The sequence below is a fragment of the Aspergillus glaucus genome, assembly GCF_001890805.1.
Source record: "Aspergillus glaucus CBS 516.65 unplaced genomic scaffold ASPGLscaffold_14, whole genome shotgun sequence".
NCBI classification, from domain to species: Eukaryota; Fungi; Ascomycota; class Eurotiomycetes; order Eurotiales; family Aspergillaceae; genus Aspergillus; species Aspergillus glaucus.
The window spans coordinates 444,314-462,529 of record NW_019170466.1 but is presented as its reverse complement, the minus strand read 5'-3'; the positions used below and the strand labels follow the sequence as shown (position 1 = coordinate 462,529).

The window sequence follows — 18,216 nt, the reverse complement described above, 5'->3', positions numbered from 1 at the left end:
TGTTCTTGTTCTCGTCTTTCTCATCAATGGGACCAGATTGGGGGTTCCTTTGACCTTCTTTTCCATATATCCGGGTTCTTCATCATCATCACCATCATTAATGTTTTGTCGTTTCATTATGTATAAACCTTTGTACCATTGCTTCTTTTGTGTTGGGTTATGGGTTTATTTGTATTGTGTGGACATGATTCAATGGATTGAATCGAGTCAAGGTGATCTGGGTCTAGTTTAGCGTAGCAAATTCTGCGACCACTCAACCCTTACTACAAAATATGCCCGCTACCAAAGGGTCTTGGCCGCCTCATTAAAATGGAAGGCCTATGACGACTACAAAGACTACTGAAGACGATGAAGTACAGAAACAGACCCCACATGAATGCTCATTCCTCAACACTATATGTACATCCAAGTTGACAAGATAAAAATGCATTCATGGGTATCTGTAACGTTGTACATGAAGAGTAATAAAAAGAAACAAGATTTGAGAAGGTACCAAAGACTTTTTCGTTTAATTATAGAAGAAGCTTTTAGAATTAGACCACAAGATCGTGAAGTTCGTCGTAAAAGAAAAAATTTTTCGTTTTTCCGCTAGACAAGCTTAGACCTTGACGGAGGCCTCGAGGGCCTTGCGCTTCTTCTCAGTGCGGGCAACGGACTTGGAACCAAGGATACCACCACCCCAGTGGCGGCGAGACTCCTCGTACTTGTCGGTGTAGCCCTCCTTGATGGCGGAGAGGAGCTTGGAGAGCTCAGCCTTATCCTCGTCACGGGTCTCAGTCAGAGCAAGGACAGCAGAGGTCTGGTGATTCGATTAGCAATTGCACATCAAGTGTACGATGGACGGATAAACATACCTTCTTGTGGACAACAGTTCCCAGACGAGCCTTGCCCTTGACAATGGCGTAGGGGACACCCATCTTGCGGCAGAGAGCGGGAAGGAAGACAACCAACTCAATGGGGTCAACGTCGTGGGCGATGAGGACGAGAGAGGCCTTCTTGTTCTCAACGAGACCAACGACGTGGTTGAGACCGTACTTGACGTTGTAGGGCTTCTTGCTGACGTCCTCCTTCTTCTTGCCCTCGGTGATGGCGGTGGCCTCACGCTGGAGACGCTCCTTCTTCTCGGCCTTGGTCTCAGGACGGTACTTGTTGAGGAACTTGAAGGTCTGGGCAGCGGTGTTGCGGTCCAGGGTGCTCTGGAACTGAGCGATCGAAGGGGGAACCTTGAGACGGAGGTTCAGAATCTTCTTCTGGCGCTGCAGGCGGACGTACTCGGGCCACTTGACGAAACGGCCGAGGTTGCGCTTAGGCTGGATGTCCTGGCCAATACCGAAGTTGCGGGGGCGCTTCTCGATGAGAGGGTTCTATTGACGGTTAACATCTTCATGTCACTGCAGTCTTATAAAGAGGAATGCTCACCTTGGGGCCCTTCTTGCTAGCACCAGCCTTACCCTGGGGGTAGGGCATGGCGGCGACCTTTTTACCGGACTTGGGAGGCTATCATTGAGAAAAGAAGATCAGCTACATGTTCCTCCAATGCTGAATCTTCCTTGAACTCTAGGGAGAGCAAGCGAGTCTCTCTTTCGAGAAGACTACACCCGCACCTCCAGCCAAATCATCACCGCTGCACGCATCCCTATTACCAGGATTTTGTGCGAACGATGGAAAATGCTTCGAAACTTGCGACACTGGAGATTTTACCCTCACAGCATCTAGCAGAGGTTTGACGAAGACTTTTTCTTTCTTTCTTTCTTTTTTTCTTTTTTTTTTTTTTCTTTTGAAATTGCAATGAAGCAAATCAGGACACTGGAAGTTAACTGCTTACCATTGTTGTCGACTGAGATCCTCTGCGCTGGGTGACGGGGTTGACGAAGAAGAGAAGAAAGAGAAAATCGAAGGTGAAATTCAACCTTGAAAAAGAACGCCGTCGCTTTCGTGGGCCGCGCTAGTGCGGAAAAACAAGCGAGCCGGCGCCGCGGGTGGGGCATCACGTGCGCAGGGTTAACCCTCCGACATCAGTCTGATCCAGGCATACTCGGGAGTTGGCTACGACTGGTAAGCAGTGGCATCTAATGAAACAGGATTATAGAGTCTTATATAAATGAATATGATCCTCGCTATCAAGCGTCAAAAATCGTCCCAAATGCAAACCGAAACGCCGTAAATGGACATTGGCATACCAATGCAGTATCCGGCCATGACATATGTGCAATGCAAGCAAAAACATAGCTAAAGAACAATAAAGTACGGGGTATACGATGTATAAAGGCATTGTGGCATCACCGCCACGCCCCCAACCCCGGAAACGCACCCCTTCCGACACTCGAACTCGCGGCCTGTATAGCCTTCTTTTTCCCATAATCCCCTTCCTGGATCTTTACACCTCCAACAATCTTATCAATGTTCGTCTCTACCACAATGCCTCCAACAATCATCTCAGCCAGTACGGCGTGCATGGTCTCGTAGCCAAAGATAAGGTCCAGTTCGCAGACATTCTCGAAGACGCGGTCTAGAGCTTCGACGAAAACCTGGATCAGATCGATAAGCGCAAGCGGAGACTCGGTGGATGTGGAGATCATGATGAATGAAAGCGTGGCATATGTCCGGTAGGTGATTTGTGTAGGATCGTCCGAGGGGCCGAGAAATGCGCTGGAGCGGGCACCGCGCGCGAGGAGGGCAGGAAGAGGGAGGAAATTGCAGGCGCTTGCAGGACGTTGGGCGACTAGGTCGTAGATTTGCTCGATGAGGGATTGTTTTGTTTGGGTATCCTGGTTGGAATGGATGTTAGTTCTAGCTGCGGTGTCTGGTGTCATCGCGGACTCACAATTTCTGTGTAGAACTTGGTAAGGCGCGGTTGCCCGGTGTTGTTGAAGAGGAGCACGGCGTTGATCATTTTGCTGTTGAATTATCAATATTTGAGGAAGAAGATGTATGTTTCCAGGTCACAAGATCGACGTCGCGTTGTTCCCAAGTGGCTTATCGGCGGGGCGGAGACTCGGCAGAAATGCCTGCTATCGGCGCCTCGGGAGACTTGCCAATCTAGAAAATCTCTGGAGAAGCTTCACATCGCGATTGCGAACTGCACTTTCAACTTTGACATACGACACCCAATCAAACATCATGAGACCACGAAATTACATCTGCGCCACCTGCCTCCGCAAAAGAACACCATACCTTCCCCACCGCACCGTCGTAACCACATCAACATCAACACCACCAACCACCGCAAACCACTCCAATCCAAACTTACTCCCCTTCCACGCCCTCACACCCTCCCAAATCTCCTGCTACTGGGACACGCGCATCCCCAATGACCCCCAACTCGCCTACGCCAACTCCCTCTTCACACCCTCACGCCACTCTCCCATAAAACTATGGTCCGCCAACAGATTCCGCACAATGCCCATGTCCTCTCTAGAACCCGAAGTCGCGTTCCTGGGCCGCTCGAATGTTGGGAAAAGCTCGTTGCTAAACGCGATCATGGGGAAGGAGATATGTTGGACGTCGTCGAAGCCGGGACGGACGAGGGAGATGAATGCGTTTGGGATTGGGGGGACGAAGGGCGGGGAGAATAAGATTGTGTTGTTGGATATGCCGGGGTATGGAAAGGGGAGTAGGACCGGGTGGGGGGTGGAAATTATGAAGTATTTGCAGGGGAGGAGGCAGTGAGTATCCCATTTTCTTTCTAATTTGGCTTAGGTTGTCGTGTTCGAGCTAACAGGAAGTACTCAGACTCCGCCGCGCCTTCGTCCTAATTGACAGCGACCACGGCCTCAAACGAACAGACCATGACATCCTAGCCCTATTTCGCCAATACGCCATCCCCCACCAAGTAGTAATATCCAAAGTCGACAAACTTCTCAAATCAAAATCCGGTGCGTCGGTAGCAAGCCTCGCCGCGCTGCAGGACAGACTACAAAGTCTACGACCTGTTGTCCAGCCTGACGGTCGATTCGAGGGGCCCGGTGCCTTGGGTGAGGTTCTCACATGCAGTACGGAGCCGCGGACACGCGTTGCGCCAGGGCACGGACAGTTTTTAGGGATAAGTGCATTGCGGTGGGCGATTTTGTCGGCTGCGGGTTATGGGGGGAGTGTGGAGGCGAAGGAGAATCCTGTTGTGTCTTCTGAGGGTTCAGGGTCGAAAGTACCTGATTTTCGATTTTGATGCTATGCTGGGTATTGGAATCCGGTATCGAAAAACAGCCAGACATCATGATTCTGGCAGTTGTCCAATACGAGGTTACTAAAGTGGTATGCTGATGGCCTCGCTCGTCTAATTAGGTACCCATGTTCTGCACTAAGGGGGCAGTTGTAATCTGCTATGTAAAGTCATCCAATCCAGTCTAGCTTGGATTCATGACGGCCACCTGAACTGAATCCTTGTGATTTCCGGGTTGGGTCTTCAAGGCCCAGAAGGGAAGCACACTGTGCAATGACTTGCTACTGGCTCGACAGGGGAAAAGGTACCACATGAATCAGAATGGGTGTATCAGAGCATGCCATTTGGTCAGCGTAGAATCAATCCAATTGAGATGCAAGAATAGTCTTGATATTGCGACAGGATTCTAAACCTCTGAACCTTGAAATATAAACATTGAAATACACATAAAACACTGAGAAACATATGCATCATGTCTTGAGTGAAAATATGAAGAGCGTGGTACCGCCACGCAAACTAAACGCCTTGTCCACTGTAAAACACTGCAATGATGAGATGCATGCTAACCGCGCTATGCAAGCTTTCATTAAAATGTAAACAAAAACAAATGACCGTGAGTATGGGTATCGCAAAATGAAGTTATGTGTAGAAATCCGCAATGAAAATAAATGCCCGCCTGTAGTAGTCGAAATTGTGGTGGTATTCGCCAAGTCACCATACTCCAAGGGCGAGGCCGGGGGTAGAATAAACATAATTAACCGTCAGACATGTCGTAATCTTCTTCAGCATAATCGCCGGTTTCCAGACCTCTTCGATTCACGACAATACGTTTCCCCAATTTCTCGGGTGGCTCTCCGTCACGGGAAGCGCCAAAGTCAAGAACCTGAACAAACCATTAGCATGTAGTCATCAATCTGAATATTCTCCCCGACTTACCTCGATGTAGGTTAAACTATCACGCTGCACTGCGGCAACGCATCTCCGGTCATTGAACTTGACTTGCCATACCCCGCTGAGATCGGTGAGCAAGTTTCGGACATGCTCCCCAGTCTGCACATCCCACATTTTCAGAGTCTGGTCAGACCCCGAGATGACCTTTTGACCATCGTGTTGGAAACATGTGATCGCACCAGTGTGGGCGCTCAACATGCTTTTACACCGACCGGTTTCGGGATCCCAGATTCTCAACGTGGAATCCGCTGCTGCAGAGACAAGACGATCACATTTGAGGTCAAGAAGACCGACAAGAGAAGTATGGCCCTCAAGGTTGTACAGAAGAGATCCAGTCTCCAGCGACCACACCTTGACCAGGTTATCCATCGATCCACTGATACAACGGTTTCGCTCGTGGTCAAGGACCACGCTATACACCTTAGAAGTGTGTCCCTGGAGTCTGTGCACAGTTTCTCCGGTAGAAATCCTCCAGACCCTCACAGTGCAATCATAGCTCCCACTCACTAGAGTATCTCCGTGAGCGGCAATGGCACGAACGGAATGTTGATGACCGGTGAGAGCGCGAACAAAGTATGGGCAATCGGCATCGTCGACCTGAGGTCCGCTTTGGAAATAAACCTGATCACCTGGCCGAGGAAGCTTCCACACCCGTAGGTTAGAATCACGGGAGCCAGTGATGATCAGCGGCACCTTGGGCATCATTTCAGCGGTGCCATCGGCCCTTTTTCCGACTTCTGACGGCAGCACGATCTGCAGACATCGCACGGTGGAAGTGTGACCATGGAAAATCTGGGTACATCTTGCTCTCTCGATGTCCCAAACCCTTACAGACCGATCGGTTGACCCGGAAACAAGGGTGTTACCGTAATATTCAAGAGCCCAAACACCGCCTTCGTGGCCTTCTAAGGTGTTCCTCAAAGCGCCGGTCTTCGTGTCATAAACGTTGATATTGGTGTCATCGCTTCCCGTGAGAATCTTGTCCGTATCAAATTGGAGACACGTGACAACGTGGCGATCATGCGCACGAAAGGCAAAATGTTTCGGCCGAACGTCCGGCTTCATCCAACCTTTGTGAATGCAATGATGCCGCTGGTAAAGAGATTTGTACAGGTGAAGGCTACGGAGAGACGACAAACCAACATCGGGGTATGGTACGGCTGCTGCGGCAGCACTAGCAGCAGCATATGGGCCTTCTGCCGTTGCAATATCGACTCTCCAGTCAGGGGTCTCTGAACGATCTGTCCCACTGGACGAGATCTTTCGCTTCGCATGCTTGCGAGTTGATGTGCGAGTGGCAGCCTTCCTCTTCGACTGTCGAGTGACCAACATCCTGTCATTGTGCCCTGCTGCTGGCAACGAAGCCGAAGCAGATGAACCTGGGCCAGACTTCAGAGGGAGATATGTAGTCAAATCCTTCTCGAAGTCTTCGTCTCCATTCGGGAATTGCCAGCCCCAACCTTCTCTAATAGCGCGTTCCAACTCTCCTTCAGGGAGAACATAGCCATCCCGATCCAGGAGCTCTTTCCAGGTCTTCTCATCGGAATTGATGATATGTCTCCATTTCTTCGACACCTGGGCCGCACGACACATGGTCGGAGCATCAAAATATTTGACGATGTTGAGACTCAATTCGAGCGGAAGCATGGACAGAAAGTCGCATTTCAGGGCCGGATTAACGACATTAGCGACAAAACGGAGAGTCGGTTTAGGACATCGTCGGAGCAATTGGTACATAAGGTACGTTTTGAATCCCTCGGGAACCGAGTCGAAAAAGTCCAGTACATTTGGCATGTCCATCAATGATGCCGTAGAACGTGGGACGTCAGCACTCTTTGAGAATCGAGGAACGTTATTATCCAAGCTAGAATCCGTATCAACTCCCGCATCCTCTGTAGAATCAAAGGATGAGTCGGCATTCATGGCATTCATAGCAGCCACGGGAGACAGACTAGGGCTCGGTAAGCACATGTCTTGAGCAGCGACATTGTCAGCTGCCGTCCTCTGGGTGTTCGTGTCAAGCAACTTTCGCTGTTGTGGAATTTGCACCGACACGTTGTCTGATAGTTTGCTAGTAGGAGCTTCTTCTTCTTCTTCTTCTTCTTCTTCTTCTTCTTCTTCTTCTTCTTCTTCTTCTTCTTCTTCTTCTTCTTCTTCTTCTTCTTCTTCTTCTTCTTCTTCTTCTTCATTATCCACGCGGGCGCTAAGATCGTCCTGCAAAACTTGTTTGCCACGATCCAACCGGGGGCTTTTTCCGAGAGCCCCAAATCTAGCCCGCGCTGCGTCCTTTCCCAGGAAGGATTTTGGATTCGAACCCTGCAAAGTCCCTTGAGACTCAACTTCAGAAGACAGAGGCGAACGCAAATTTGAGGCCCTTCGTGGAAGGGCTGCACTATGAATTCTTCTTCTTGAAAACGCACTCCCAGCGCTGAAACTGTTGTTCTCCGTCTCTGGTGTTGCTAGCCCGTCCACCGCCGGTGCACGAGTTCGAGATGAGCGGAGAGCAGGCTCTGATGGAACTCGAGAACGCGTCCGGGGTACACTCGGTTGTGCCTCCGGGATCGACACTGGCGAGACTGGTCGACGTTTTGAACTTGACGGGTGACTCGATGGCTGGCTAGATAACCTAGGGTGGGCATTGCGTCGAGGATGTCCAGCATCATTAGACGTAGTGAAAGATGCCACAGACCGAAGTAAGCCGTTCGAGGTCTTGAGCGCGTCATTCCTTTCTCTCGTCTACACACGTCAGTCATTGTAAAGCAACAGAGAAGTCGGGGGAAAAGAGGTGCTGTAAAAAAAGGAATGATTTATTGTGTGTGGATAATACAACATACCTCGTTGACAGCACTTAAAGTATCCTCAGGCTCGTTGAAAACCACAGATTTCCCTCCCAGCTCAAATTTGATGTTTCTCAGGGAATCAGGAGTAGGTGACGCCGCCAACGGATAAAGCTTGGTATCCAAATTCCTTGTTGCCCGAGGTGGTTTGATGATCAAGGGAGGAAAGGTGGTTGTTGTCGTGGTCGTGGTGGTCACGACGGTGGTCTGAGTGGCAGGCGCGAAGGAAAACTGACCAAATGAGCCATCCATCTGGGAGTTGTCACCGTTGTCCATTTCACGTTTTCGAGACTGGCGATGGCGAGAGGTAGGAGAAAGATGGGAAGAGGGTGGCTCAAGGGGCGCCAAAGACGCGTCGGTGGGTGCAGGCGCTGATTGCGAGTCGACTTCAACGACGTCGATGGCAATGGGGGCGTTTGAAGTCATGGTCTATAGACCCTAGACCGATTTCCAAAATCCAAAATGAAACGATAATAATGATATATGCACAGTATGATCGAGAATGAAAGTATGCTTGGTGACCACGGGTTTGTACGGGGGAGGGAGTATCTAATCAAGGGAAAGCGGGCCGTCGGTGTTGAAAAAAAAAATGGGGCTACCCCGTCAGTCACTGTAACTGACTGTTTGAAAGGGAGCACGTTAAAACATGGCGAGGAGAGCAACGAGAACGTGTGTAAACTGTTTAAAGCAGGTGATGTGAGTGGGGAGTCGAGTGGTGGGAGCGAGGGGGGAAAAAAGAGAGAAAATGAGCTGACAGGGAGAGAAAGAAGAAAAAGATGTTTAGATTTGGGCGGCGGCGGAGAAGAGAGGGAATGGCGCGGGCGCTGGGCGGTGGTTGGTCGTGCCTCCTTCCGGCTGTGGTGGGCGTTCTCCGAGGCTCCGCAATAATGGGGCTTATTTATGTTTCTTTTGACAATGATAGAGAGACAGATTCAGTAGTGATGATAATGGAGAATAACTGAAGATAAAAATAAATCAACTACTAGTTACAACTTCATACAAAGAAAGAGAAACATTACGTGATGGAAAACAATCTTCGAAACAAAAAGAAAGGAAGAAAAGAGGCAAAGAGACGGCGGTTGGAGACTTTGCCGTCCTGCAGTGACATCCAGATGGAATCTACGGAATCACCGCACTCACATATATCCTCCGACTACTCTACTATTTCAAACACTGATCGTTGCCTCGCATATGATATCTCCCGTGAACTGCACGATTCAAGGTCTTATTTTAGCCTGTGTATACACGTGACCTGGTGGGGGCGATAACAGCCCTGCTCGATGGCTCCATCGCGTCACTTGCAGAATATAGATTGAGGTATACCCAGGGGTACTCGAGGGGTATTAATCAGATTGTATGCTTCCTACAGGTAAGCGAAGTCGGAATATTCGGTTCGTTCTCGAGAATATTTCCATACAGGAAGGGTCCGTTTTCTGGTCCGCAATGAAAGAGACCATGGAAGTTACTGTATATTCCCAAGGTATGCCCCCGAGAATTTCTTTTCATTTACCGAACCTATCCGCTGCTATACTTCAACATCCCGCCTGGTACGTTTTGGTATTAATATATTTCCTGGACTGAGATGTGGTGTAGACAGAAGAACAGTGCATTGATTCATAAATATCAGATTATTGAGATTATACAATGTCCGTTCACTAGTCACTATACTATATGTGCTTTTAGAGGCAGCATCTTAGCCTGTGTAGCTATATATTGAAGCTGCTAACATGAGCTGTCAATATGGCCTGCTACCTATATATCTCATTTTGACCAAACTATTTATTTGTAAACATTAAAGCGTAAAAAGGAAAACTAGAAAAAAAAGAGTAAGGAAGTAGTAGCACTTTGTGTTTGTTGACGTTATGCTACTGTGCTCTCAGAAATCCCCGTGACCTGCGAATGACACCCATCTCCCAACTTCCTCGACCAAGTCACTTTGAAATCGTCCTTATCATCACAACAACAACAACAACCATCCTTCCGCCTTTTTTCTACACTATCCCACAATCTAACTGTTACCCAACATGGCTCGTATCAAATATACTGGGCCACTATCAACGGTCCAGTTACAACGAGCCCCAGTTCAAAACAAGACGCAAGCCGAATTCGATGAGGTATCCCGGTTGAAATTGCAAGAATGCCTTGCTGTAAGACAGCAGCAAAGCATGGAGATAGTACGAATCATGCTACATGTATCTGTAAGTTCCTTGTTTACCCCATCCCTCCATGGTTATGGGATTCTGACCTCGAGTCTCCTTAGTTCGGAACGTTGTTTTATCTTCGGTTTGCAAGCCCTCCATCGCAATTCGCAGTTACCGTTCGAGTCTGATGGCTACCAATAGGGAGTTCTTGCCGCTCGGGAGCTTCGATGATCGTGACCTGAAACAAACACAACGAGAGCAGAAATATTCGTATGAGGAATTTATCAACGGAAGAACACGCACAGAAAGCCCCGAGGAGAGTCAGGACCTTGGATTCGGTAAAGGAAAGAGAGGCCAGCCTCTGAAAATCATCCTTCGCAATTCAGACCCCAAGGCGGATATGATTCTCGATCTGTTGGTAAGACCCCGGGCTTTTCGACTTCCCACCTCGTGGTCTTTAACAGGATCAGGAACACGGAGTCTTTGACGCGCTCAGCAAGAACTACCTCGAAGCCATCCAATTGACTGTTCTTATCGACAAGGATGAGCCACAAAACGTATTGGAGACATACACCTTTTCGTTCAAATACACAGGGGCACGTGGTGATGTGAACAGCCGCTTGGAAAGCTTATCCCTGGATCCCGTAGGTTGCGTCGCCGATATGAAGTCTGCGCAGACAGCCCGAACTGGATTGGAGATGATAGTCAGACGCCTTATTACATTGAGTGCTTTCCTCCCAACCCTGCCAAGTACGTACCTTCCGATATGATGCTAAACAGCCCTGTGCTAACGAGGAATATCCAGACAAGCGCAATCTAGGGATCCACCTGTTTTATACTGAAGACTGCCCGCCTGAGTACGAGCCTCCCGGATTCGCCAAATCGACGCACGATACTTTCAAATACCCCTTCAACGAGAATTGGCAGAGGGAAACTCAGTCCTGTGGTACAATGAATAGTGGATGCCATGCGTAGGTGGTTACCCTTGATGCTGCTGCTCCGAGTACTGACAATGGGTAGCGTTGGTCTTAACGTGACCTCGCTGAAGTGGACTGGACCGGATTCCGAAGGCTCGGAAGTCCTGCCTAGAATTCCTCCTCAAATCGAGTATAATGATAAGGTGCAGCGAGCAGCTGACATTGGGCTTGCGAACGAAGAAACTCCCAGCATCATGTTGAGTCGGAATGGTACGGACAAGGAAATACCTGCTCCCTTCATAACCAATGCTGACCTGGCCTTCTGATAGAAAGCTTCCTGGAAGCGACTCAAGACATTGCAGAAAGACAAAAACTGCAGATGATGATCCCTGTGAGGTCCCTGTAACAATGGATTATTCCATACAAGTACTAATCGATTGGCGCAAAGACTCAGGTGTCATCTTACCCAGACAGCGATCTCGTTCCCACACAACCAATCTGTACAGTCTCTGCAACCGATATTGGAGGAGTAGATACGGATCACAATATGCGCCTTTCGCAGAAGAAGACGCACCAAATTGAAGAATTCTCACGAATGCAGATTCCGGGGCTTGCGAAAGGAACAGAGAACCTGGCCATTGGGTTGGTCAAGTGTCAATGTGGCTGGGATGGCGAAGAGCCTGAAATGGTAAGTCCTATTTACGTAGTAGGAGTCGGATAACTAAGATTTCCAGATTACATGTTCATTCTGCCGCACGCGTCAGCATTTGCTTTGCTATGGTTTTGAGAGCCCCAAAGATTCTAGGATTCTTGATTCCCATGCATGCTATCAGTGTCTCCTCGAACCAGACGAAACCCAGTTGCTGCGTGAAATGCATACCCTCGTTCTCCTGAGGCGAGCGTTGAAGATCATCCTGGATGAGGGCTTTCCCAGCAAGACGTCCATGTTCACACAAAAGCTTCGTAAGGGAATGATCATCGCCTTTGTCGGAAGCGTTCTAACTCGAGATAGACTGCAATGGACAGACGGTCGTTCAGATCACCGACCTCCTACGTAAGCACAAATTTCTCCAACCGACTCCTGGCTCCAAGAGCAAAGGATTCCTGCAGAAAGGATTGCCCAAGTTCATCGTGGCTAGCGCCGAGGATACTCGGAAGAGGATGCAACGCGAGATTCTGCACCCATTTGCGAAGATCTATCATCATGTAAGTAAGCGCTGGGAAAGCGAGTTGGGAATATCCTTCTAATTGTCTTTTGTAGTATGTTTCACAGGACACGGATTTCCTCCCCGGCGCAAAACCTACCACCGACGATCAGCAAATGTCTCAAGGACCGGCATCTTCTGGTCGTGCGTATGGCCAGGAACCACAATCATCGAACACTGGGGGTAACAAGAGCCCAGGCCACAAAAGAAGACGCACACAGGTGGAGAGCCATGGCCAAGTGGAACGTCAGGATGTCCTTCGACCGACTACCAGTCTAGGAAACCGAAGCGACAAATTTGGCAGGGGCATGATGACCAGTGACCGGATTCGTTCCCAACCTCAAACGCCCTCTAGTCGACACCAATCGGATGAGAACCTTCTGCGACGCAGTAGCCGAAAGAGGCGCAAGATCAGCAATTACAGCCGATTGATTGATGTTGGAGCAGCTAGCAGTGGTGATGAGAGCAATTGAAACACACCAAACTGGAACATGCATATGAGGTTCGGGGCGTCTCCATTTTCTATCAAAGTCGAACACCGACAGATAGTTAAATAGGGACAAGCCTGCATCAAGTACGGTAACTACCGGGTACATGAAACAGACGAGTCAGGCGCAAAAGTTTGTATGGATACGGAACATACCGAATGAAGTCTCCCCTTTCTTTGTTCTCCTTTTAGGGATGTTGTTTACAATGTATGATTTATGTTTAACAGGTCAACCTGGAGCTCACGCGATGATGTTATGGTTGTTTGTGTTTGTTTGTGTTTGTATGCAGATTGCCGAGTGCTTTTTTTCTTCTTGACAGATGTACGATTATCCTGTATGTATATTTAGAATTGCATACATAAATGACACGGAAGTTTACTACCAGTCAGATGGGGCGTTTGTAGCCTTCGGAAATTGATCGAGCATACAGAGTTATGTTGAACTCGACGATATACCAAATCTGGACACCATGGCCGTAGCTCACTAAGTAGTTATAGCACGCCAGACACGCTAAGATTCAAGATCGAAGCCAGGAACGGCGGGCCAGGAGACGACAACCACCAAAACACAATCGAGCTAAGCGCCAGGGAGGAATTCCGAATGGAATCAGACGTGCAGAACGTATAAGGCTCCAAAGTTGTCTGTAGTGCTACCATTACGAACGCCATAGTTGGGCCGGCGCGATTCGAGAAAAATTTTTTTTTTTCGTTCCCTGTTATCGGGAAGCGAGTCATGGCGGTTCCTGGCGAGGAATGTCGATCGACTCGAGGGTTTCAGATGGCTGCAAGAGGAATTTTTCTCGTAATTTTTTTTTTTTTTTTTTACGAATTGGCACATATTTTCTGTCGCATGGTATCACGACATTAGTGGTACGTACCGAGGGTACCGAAGGGAGAGTACAATTGGTAGTGGGTGGGAAATATGCCTCCCCCTGAACCGGCAGTTGACAGAGGCCAGAGTTCGATGGAAGGTGAGTAGCTTCTGCTTCGGATGGTTCCAAGTTGTTGGAGAGTTTGTAGTTTATCCAAGCGCGAACTCAATTAATGTTGGAGACTATTCTGCACCGAGGAGATAGTTAACACCAAATTGAACAATATAGCTACGCGATTAAAAACTCTATACTTGTACAGAAGACACACGAGGGTAAACAGGGGCGAGGGCCACAATTTGTCAAACCTCACTCCACTACTACCCACCAGAATGTCATACTAGTCTTAGTACAGAGTACATATGCAAGTGGGCAAATTCTGACCATTCGGGTGATCTGGGAGATCTCGGAAGACAGACAATTAAACCTCCAAACTCTGCTACTAGTAGCTTGCGAGTAAAGTGAGAGTGCTCTGATCCTCTCTACTAACCATCCACGGAACCCCATCAATTATTGTCGTCGATCGGGTGGCATATATTGCTCTGGGGCTCTCCCAGAACGATCAGAACCGTCTCGTTGGTGAAGCTGAGGCAAAAGGATGTACAATAGTGGGCAATAGTCGGAAATCAATGAGATTGTCTGCATTGCGCATATTGCACTGGCATATACAGTACATCGTTAGCATGCAGTAGTGTAACTCAGGAGGCTTTGGTGGCTTCTGTCTGACGGCAATGATAATAATATTAGCCTTTCGATGATCTTCTTGGGCCCTCCTTTTGAAATTCATATGTACTACTAGTATTGCCTGACTGACTGACTCTGGCTTGTTCCCTGGTCCCTGCGCTTTTCGCTGAGTACCTCCGTTTGGGGTTCCCCTTAAGCTGCCGTCTCTCTTCTCTTTTCTCACACACTCTCTCCTGTTCTGCTCCTTCAATCCTTTTGCTCTTTCTTTCATCCTCTTCGCTCCTTATTCCTGCATACTCTGCTCATTCATTCCTTTCTCTATTGCTTTGTGTGTGTTTTGCCAGTGTATTATTATTCTTCTAGAATATTTACCGTTGGTGATCACCGCGCTTCCGCTGCCTCGGCATCCCCAACTCTCCCTCACTCTCTCCCACTCAATTCAACGACTCTGTCGAAGATAGACTCAATTCCTCTTCTCCGAGGAAACTGAGAAATAATCTCGACAATTATCCCCGCAGGACATACCCTGGTACACTCTCCGACCGGTCGACCGTGGCCGTTCCGATTATCTAAACGTCAGCACCGCTCGCTTTTCCGTGGTACCTGGTGGAGGAACCTGAGATGACGACCAGCAACAACGAATAATCGTCCTGGTGAACCTGTTCGCGACTTAATTAGAATTTACAAACTTTATCTACCTTTTCGTTCGTTCTTGTCAGTGGAGCAGTTCGTGCGATTTGTGTTTGCGTGGACTTAGCCGGACTTTTGACTACGGAAATCCCACGCGCTCACAAACCACCCTTTAAATCCATACACAACTCCCAATTGACGACCAATTGACCAATTCACATTCTGTCACCATGGCCAGAGATCCACAGTCCCTCCATCTCCCGTTGCGGACCTCCAATGCCAATGTCGACAACTTCGACGACAACCAGGAAGACCTCCGTTCGGAAAAAGCCAACAACAGAACCTCTAAGGCCCAGAAGATCTTGGGTACCGCTGAGGCCCCTATCCAGCAGAATAGTTCACCTCGAGATGATGCCAGCAGCCAGAAGAGGCGCACACGGCGGCCCAGCTTCATGAAGGGCCCCAGCTTCGTGCCTTTTCCCACGATCAACGCCGACGATGGCATGACCCAGCAGAATCAACCACAGCTGCGTGTCCGCGCATCCTCGCCGCTCCTGGTTAACACCCAGGACGCTGCTGCTGCTTCTAACCCAAAGAAAACTGTGCACCAGTCCGGTTCCGCTTCCACCCTCTTCTCCTACTTCAACTCCCGCGATTCGACCACCACCACCACCCCCATCGAAAGCCCGACGGATGGCAAACCCGCACCCTCCTCCATCTCCCTCGGTTCGAAGAACTCGACCAAGGACTCCAAGCGCAAGCTCCGCCCTCCCCGCATTGATCTCTCGCTCTTGTTCCCCAAACCAAAACCTGAGAAGCCTGCTGGTGCGCCGATGTTGTCCCCGCAGCGCATGGTCCATTCCCCGGCTCCCCTCTCCGCCCTTGGGGAACTCCCCAAATCGAACAACTCTGATACCAAGACTTCGGGGAGGAGGTACACTGAGACGCAATCTCAGATGGATTTGCCTACAACGGCAGGGCCACCACCACCGGCAATTCCCAGGCCCGGTAGTCACCGTTCTACTCCCGCGAATCGGTCTTCTGCTATTTCGACCGACACTAGAAACACGGAGTTCCTTGAGCCCTCGCTCCAACGCACTGTTAGGACAAACGAAATGGACATGGCGCTCCAGAACTACTCCGAACAGCAGGCAGCCTCGGAACGTGCTCAGTCTGATGCTGCATCGAGTGTTTACTCCAGAGGCCGGGACCAAATGCATAGCAGCAAGGCCAAGTCCGACAGGGGCGCCCGCAGGGTGTCATCCAATGGCTCTACAGGCGGTTGGAGTAAAGAGACTTACTTGTCGCCTAAGTCGCAGCCACGCCCGGCACGCCGGCGCCAATCGCCCCCGCGTGACCAATGGCCAGCGCCGCCGTCGCTAAAAGAGACTGACACTTCATCCATGTCCAAGAAGAGCAGCAAGAGCACGTTGGCCAACTCGGATCTCAACATTTCCAGTGTCCTCTGTTTGTCTTCATCAGAAGATGAGGACGATCATGACGAGGAACTGCCCAACGATCGAACGGGCGTCAGTCACCTGATGAGGGATAGTGTCACCACCTATGGTGAATTCGAGCCCGAGATCTGCACCGCTTCGGCAGCCCAGGCGACGAAAGGACCGGCCGTCCGGCGACTTGATCTGCGACAGGCCGCGGCTGTCAAACATCGGAGTCCCACCATGCTGATGAGTCCTTCCATTCACCGGAATGACTCCACGTCCACGGCCCGATCCTCATACATCGGCCGGCGAGCCCCGGGTGGGATTCCCACCATCTCAGAACCGGACATCAGTGACCACTTCCCTGCGCCTGGTGGTAACGGGCGTGCCTCGGCGGCACCCCTGGAGAACAAGCAGGGCAATCGTCGCAGCCGAGTCATCGCGGTTACGCGACAGGAGCAGAGTCTCCTCGAAGCCATGCGGCAACGAAGGGGCAAAGTCACGCCCAGTCTCTTGAACGAAGCACGATTTAGCCAGAACACGATCACTACCCATCGCTCTAATCCTAACTTTACTCACCATAATCATAATGATAATAATTCACACGCCAATGACACCGACAAAGAGTCCATGCTGTCCGCTGCGCCCTCGCGCGACTCGTTGTACAGCACTGACATGTCCTTTCTGCGCCTGAGCGCGAGCATCCCGTCATATACGACGGCGACCACGGCCACGAATGATACCCACAACAACCACTCCCGGTCAGATCAAGGTGCAGCACACCTGGACAAAGACAGTCACCCTTTCCAGGGCGCGGCTTCTGATGCTGAACAGAAAACCCTTAATTCACCCCGCGCTAGCCTTGTCTACTCCGAAAGCCTCCCGTCTCCCGCGACCAGCGGAGCGTCGCCTCTGACGCCAACGCTACCGATCCATCGCTTCTCGCCGCTGCCCAGCCAACACCAGCACTCTCCTCCGACCCGACAACATCTCCCAACCTCGGCGCCCAACGACCAGCGTCGGCACTCGCGCCGTCGCACCGACAGCAGCGAAGCGATCGTGCTGGGCGAGGCGACTGAAGAGTCGGCCAAGGAAAACGACGAGTTTCCGATCTGGGCATTGGGCTGGAACCATGACCTGGCGGCTGTTCACTAAACGCTCTTACGCTCCCTCTCTTTATCACTTTCCTTTTCCTTTCATTGTAATTTATTTCCTTTCTTATTTTTTTTTTTATATATTTTTTTTATACTATTTCTAAAGGCTTTAACCGGCTATTTTGCCGCGTCAATTGCTTATACTCGACCTGACCTCAACGTTTCTACGGTTTCCTTTTTTTGTGTCATATAGCAGGGTACACCGCTGCTTGTTGGATTTAATTTCTTTCTCTGTTGTTATTCATAATGCGACTTGACAGTGTACAACAATGGCATATTGGAATGGATGGTGTACTGTATTCATGAGGGGGGGTTTGGAATAGATTGGTTATATCGAACTATGGTCTCTTGAAATATGTAAACAACTGTAACCGTTCGACAAACTGGGAAGGAAGTTTTCGTGCAGGAAAGCATGTTATTCCTGCAAGATCACTTGCATCTAAGGCAGCCACGAAAAGGATGGCATGGTACAGAGTATTTTAATAGGAAATCCTTGGCTTTGGGCTCTGATAAGGCGATTGTTTCGTTGTCTTTCCCCTCTAGGATACCTTTGAACGCTGCTAGAACGTCTTTGATGAATTGTAGCTCGTCTTCGGGGATAGGTCCATTGATCCATCTTTTCTGGGTAAACAGACGGCAGTGGTGGGCCAGTGGGTTCACCGGCAGGATTACAAGTACAGGGACCTGATTAAGAAAGGCGGGGGTATCCAACCCTACTGCGTGTTTGCTTTTATGTGTGACAC

At 49.7% G+C, this 18,216-nt stretch overlaps 6 protein-coding genes across 6 annotated transcripts; 3 read left to right on the top strand and 3 right to left on the bottom strand.

Annotated features, from left to right (window-relative positions):
- Positions 1 to 266: 266 nt before the first annotated feature.
- On the bottom strand, positions 267 to 1,589 carry ASPGLDRAFT_497644 (60S ribosomal protein eL8). Its single transcript, XM_022547173.1, has 3 exons — positions 1,420 to 1,589; positions 855 to 1,364; positions 267 to 799 (listed from the first exon to the last, which is right to left on the bottom strand). The coding sequence occupies exons 1-3, from the start codon at positions 1,465 to 1,467 to the stop codon at positions 599 to 601; spliced, it is 759 nt and encodes a 252-aa protein (XP_022399479.1). The 5' UTR covers positions 1,468 to 1,589; the 3' UTR covers positions 267 to 598.
- Positions 1,590 to 2,279: 690 nt separating this feature from the next.
- On the bottom strand, positions 2,280 to 2,893 carry ASPGLDRAFT_36893 (putative AP-3 adaptor complex subunit sigma; the record flags this gene model as incomplete). The annotated part of the gene is made up of 2 exons (XM_022544751.1): positions 2,280 to 2,768; positions 2,825 to 2,893. The coding sequence occupies 2 exons, from the start codon at positions 2,891 to 2,893 to the stop codon at positions 2,280 to 2,282; spliced, it is 558 nt and encodes a 185-aa protein (XP_022399478.1).
- Positions 2,894 to 3,120: 227 nt separating this feature from the next.
- On the top strand, positions 3,121 to 4,165 carry ASPGLDRAFT_67646 (translation initiation/elongation factor MRX8; the record flags this gene model as incomplete). The annotated part of the gene is made up of 2 exons (XM_022549163.1): positions 3,121 to 3,665; positions 3,733 to 4,165. 2 exons carry the CDS (start codon positions 3,121 to 3,123, stop codon positions 4,163 to 4,165), a joined length of 978 nt encoding a protein of 325 aa, XP_022399477.1.
- A 748-nt stretch (positions 4,166 to 4,913) lies between these two features.
- On the bottom strand, positions 4,914 to 8,223 carry ASPGLDRAFT_67645 (F-box/WD repeat-containing protein; the record flags this gene model as incomplete). Its single annotated transcript, XM_022549162.1, has 3 exons — positions 4,914 to 5,042; positions 5,096 to 7,846; positions 7,945 to 8,223. The coding sequence occupies 3 exons, from the start codon at positions 8,221 to 8,223 to the stop codon at positions 4,914 to 4,916; spliced, it is 3,159 nt and encodes a 1,052-aa protein (XP_022399476.1).
- Positions 8,224 to 9,971: 1,748 nt separating this feature from the next.
- ASPGLDRAFT_129203 (putative meiosis specific protein Hop1) lies at positions 9,972 to 12,683 on the top strand (the record flags this gene model as incomplete). The annotated part of the gene is made up of 11 exons (XM_022540868.1): positions 9,972 to 10,145; positions 10,208 to 10,230; positions 10,290 to 10,506; positions 10,559 to 10,838; positions 10,894 to 11,059; positions 11,109 to 11,275; positions 11,335 to 11,396; positions 11,454 to 11,693; positions 11,740 to 11,968; positions 12,018 to 12,215; positions 12,337 to 12,683. 11 exons carry the CDS (start codon positions 9,972 to 9,974, stop codon positions 12,681 to 12,683), a joined length of 2,103 nt encoding a protein of 700 aa, XP_022399475.1.
- An 857-nt stretch (positions 12,684 to 13,540) lies between these two features.
- ASPGLDRAFT_75380 (uncharacterized protein) lies at positions 13,541 to 17,926 on the top strand. Its single transcript, XM_022549795.1, has 2 exons — positions 13,541 to 13,668; positions 15,121 to 17,926. Exons 1-2 carry the CDS (start codon positions 13,620 to 13,622, stop codon positions 17,472 to 17,474), a joined length of 2,403 nt encoding a protein of 800 aa, XP_022399474.1. The 5' UTR covers positions 13,541 to 13,619; the 3' UTR covers positions 17,475 to 17,926.
- Positions 17,927 to 18,216: the final 290 nt, after the last annotated feature.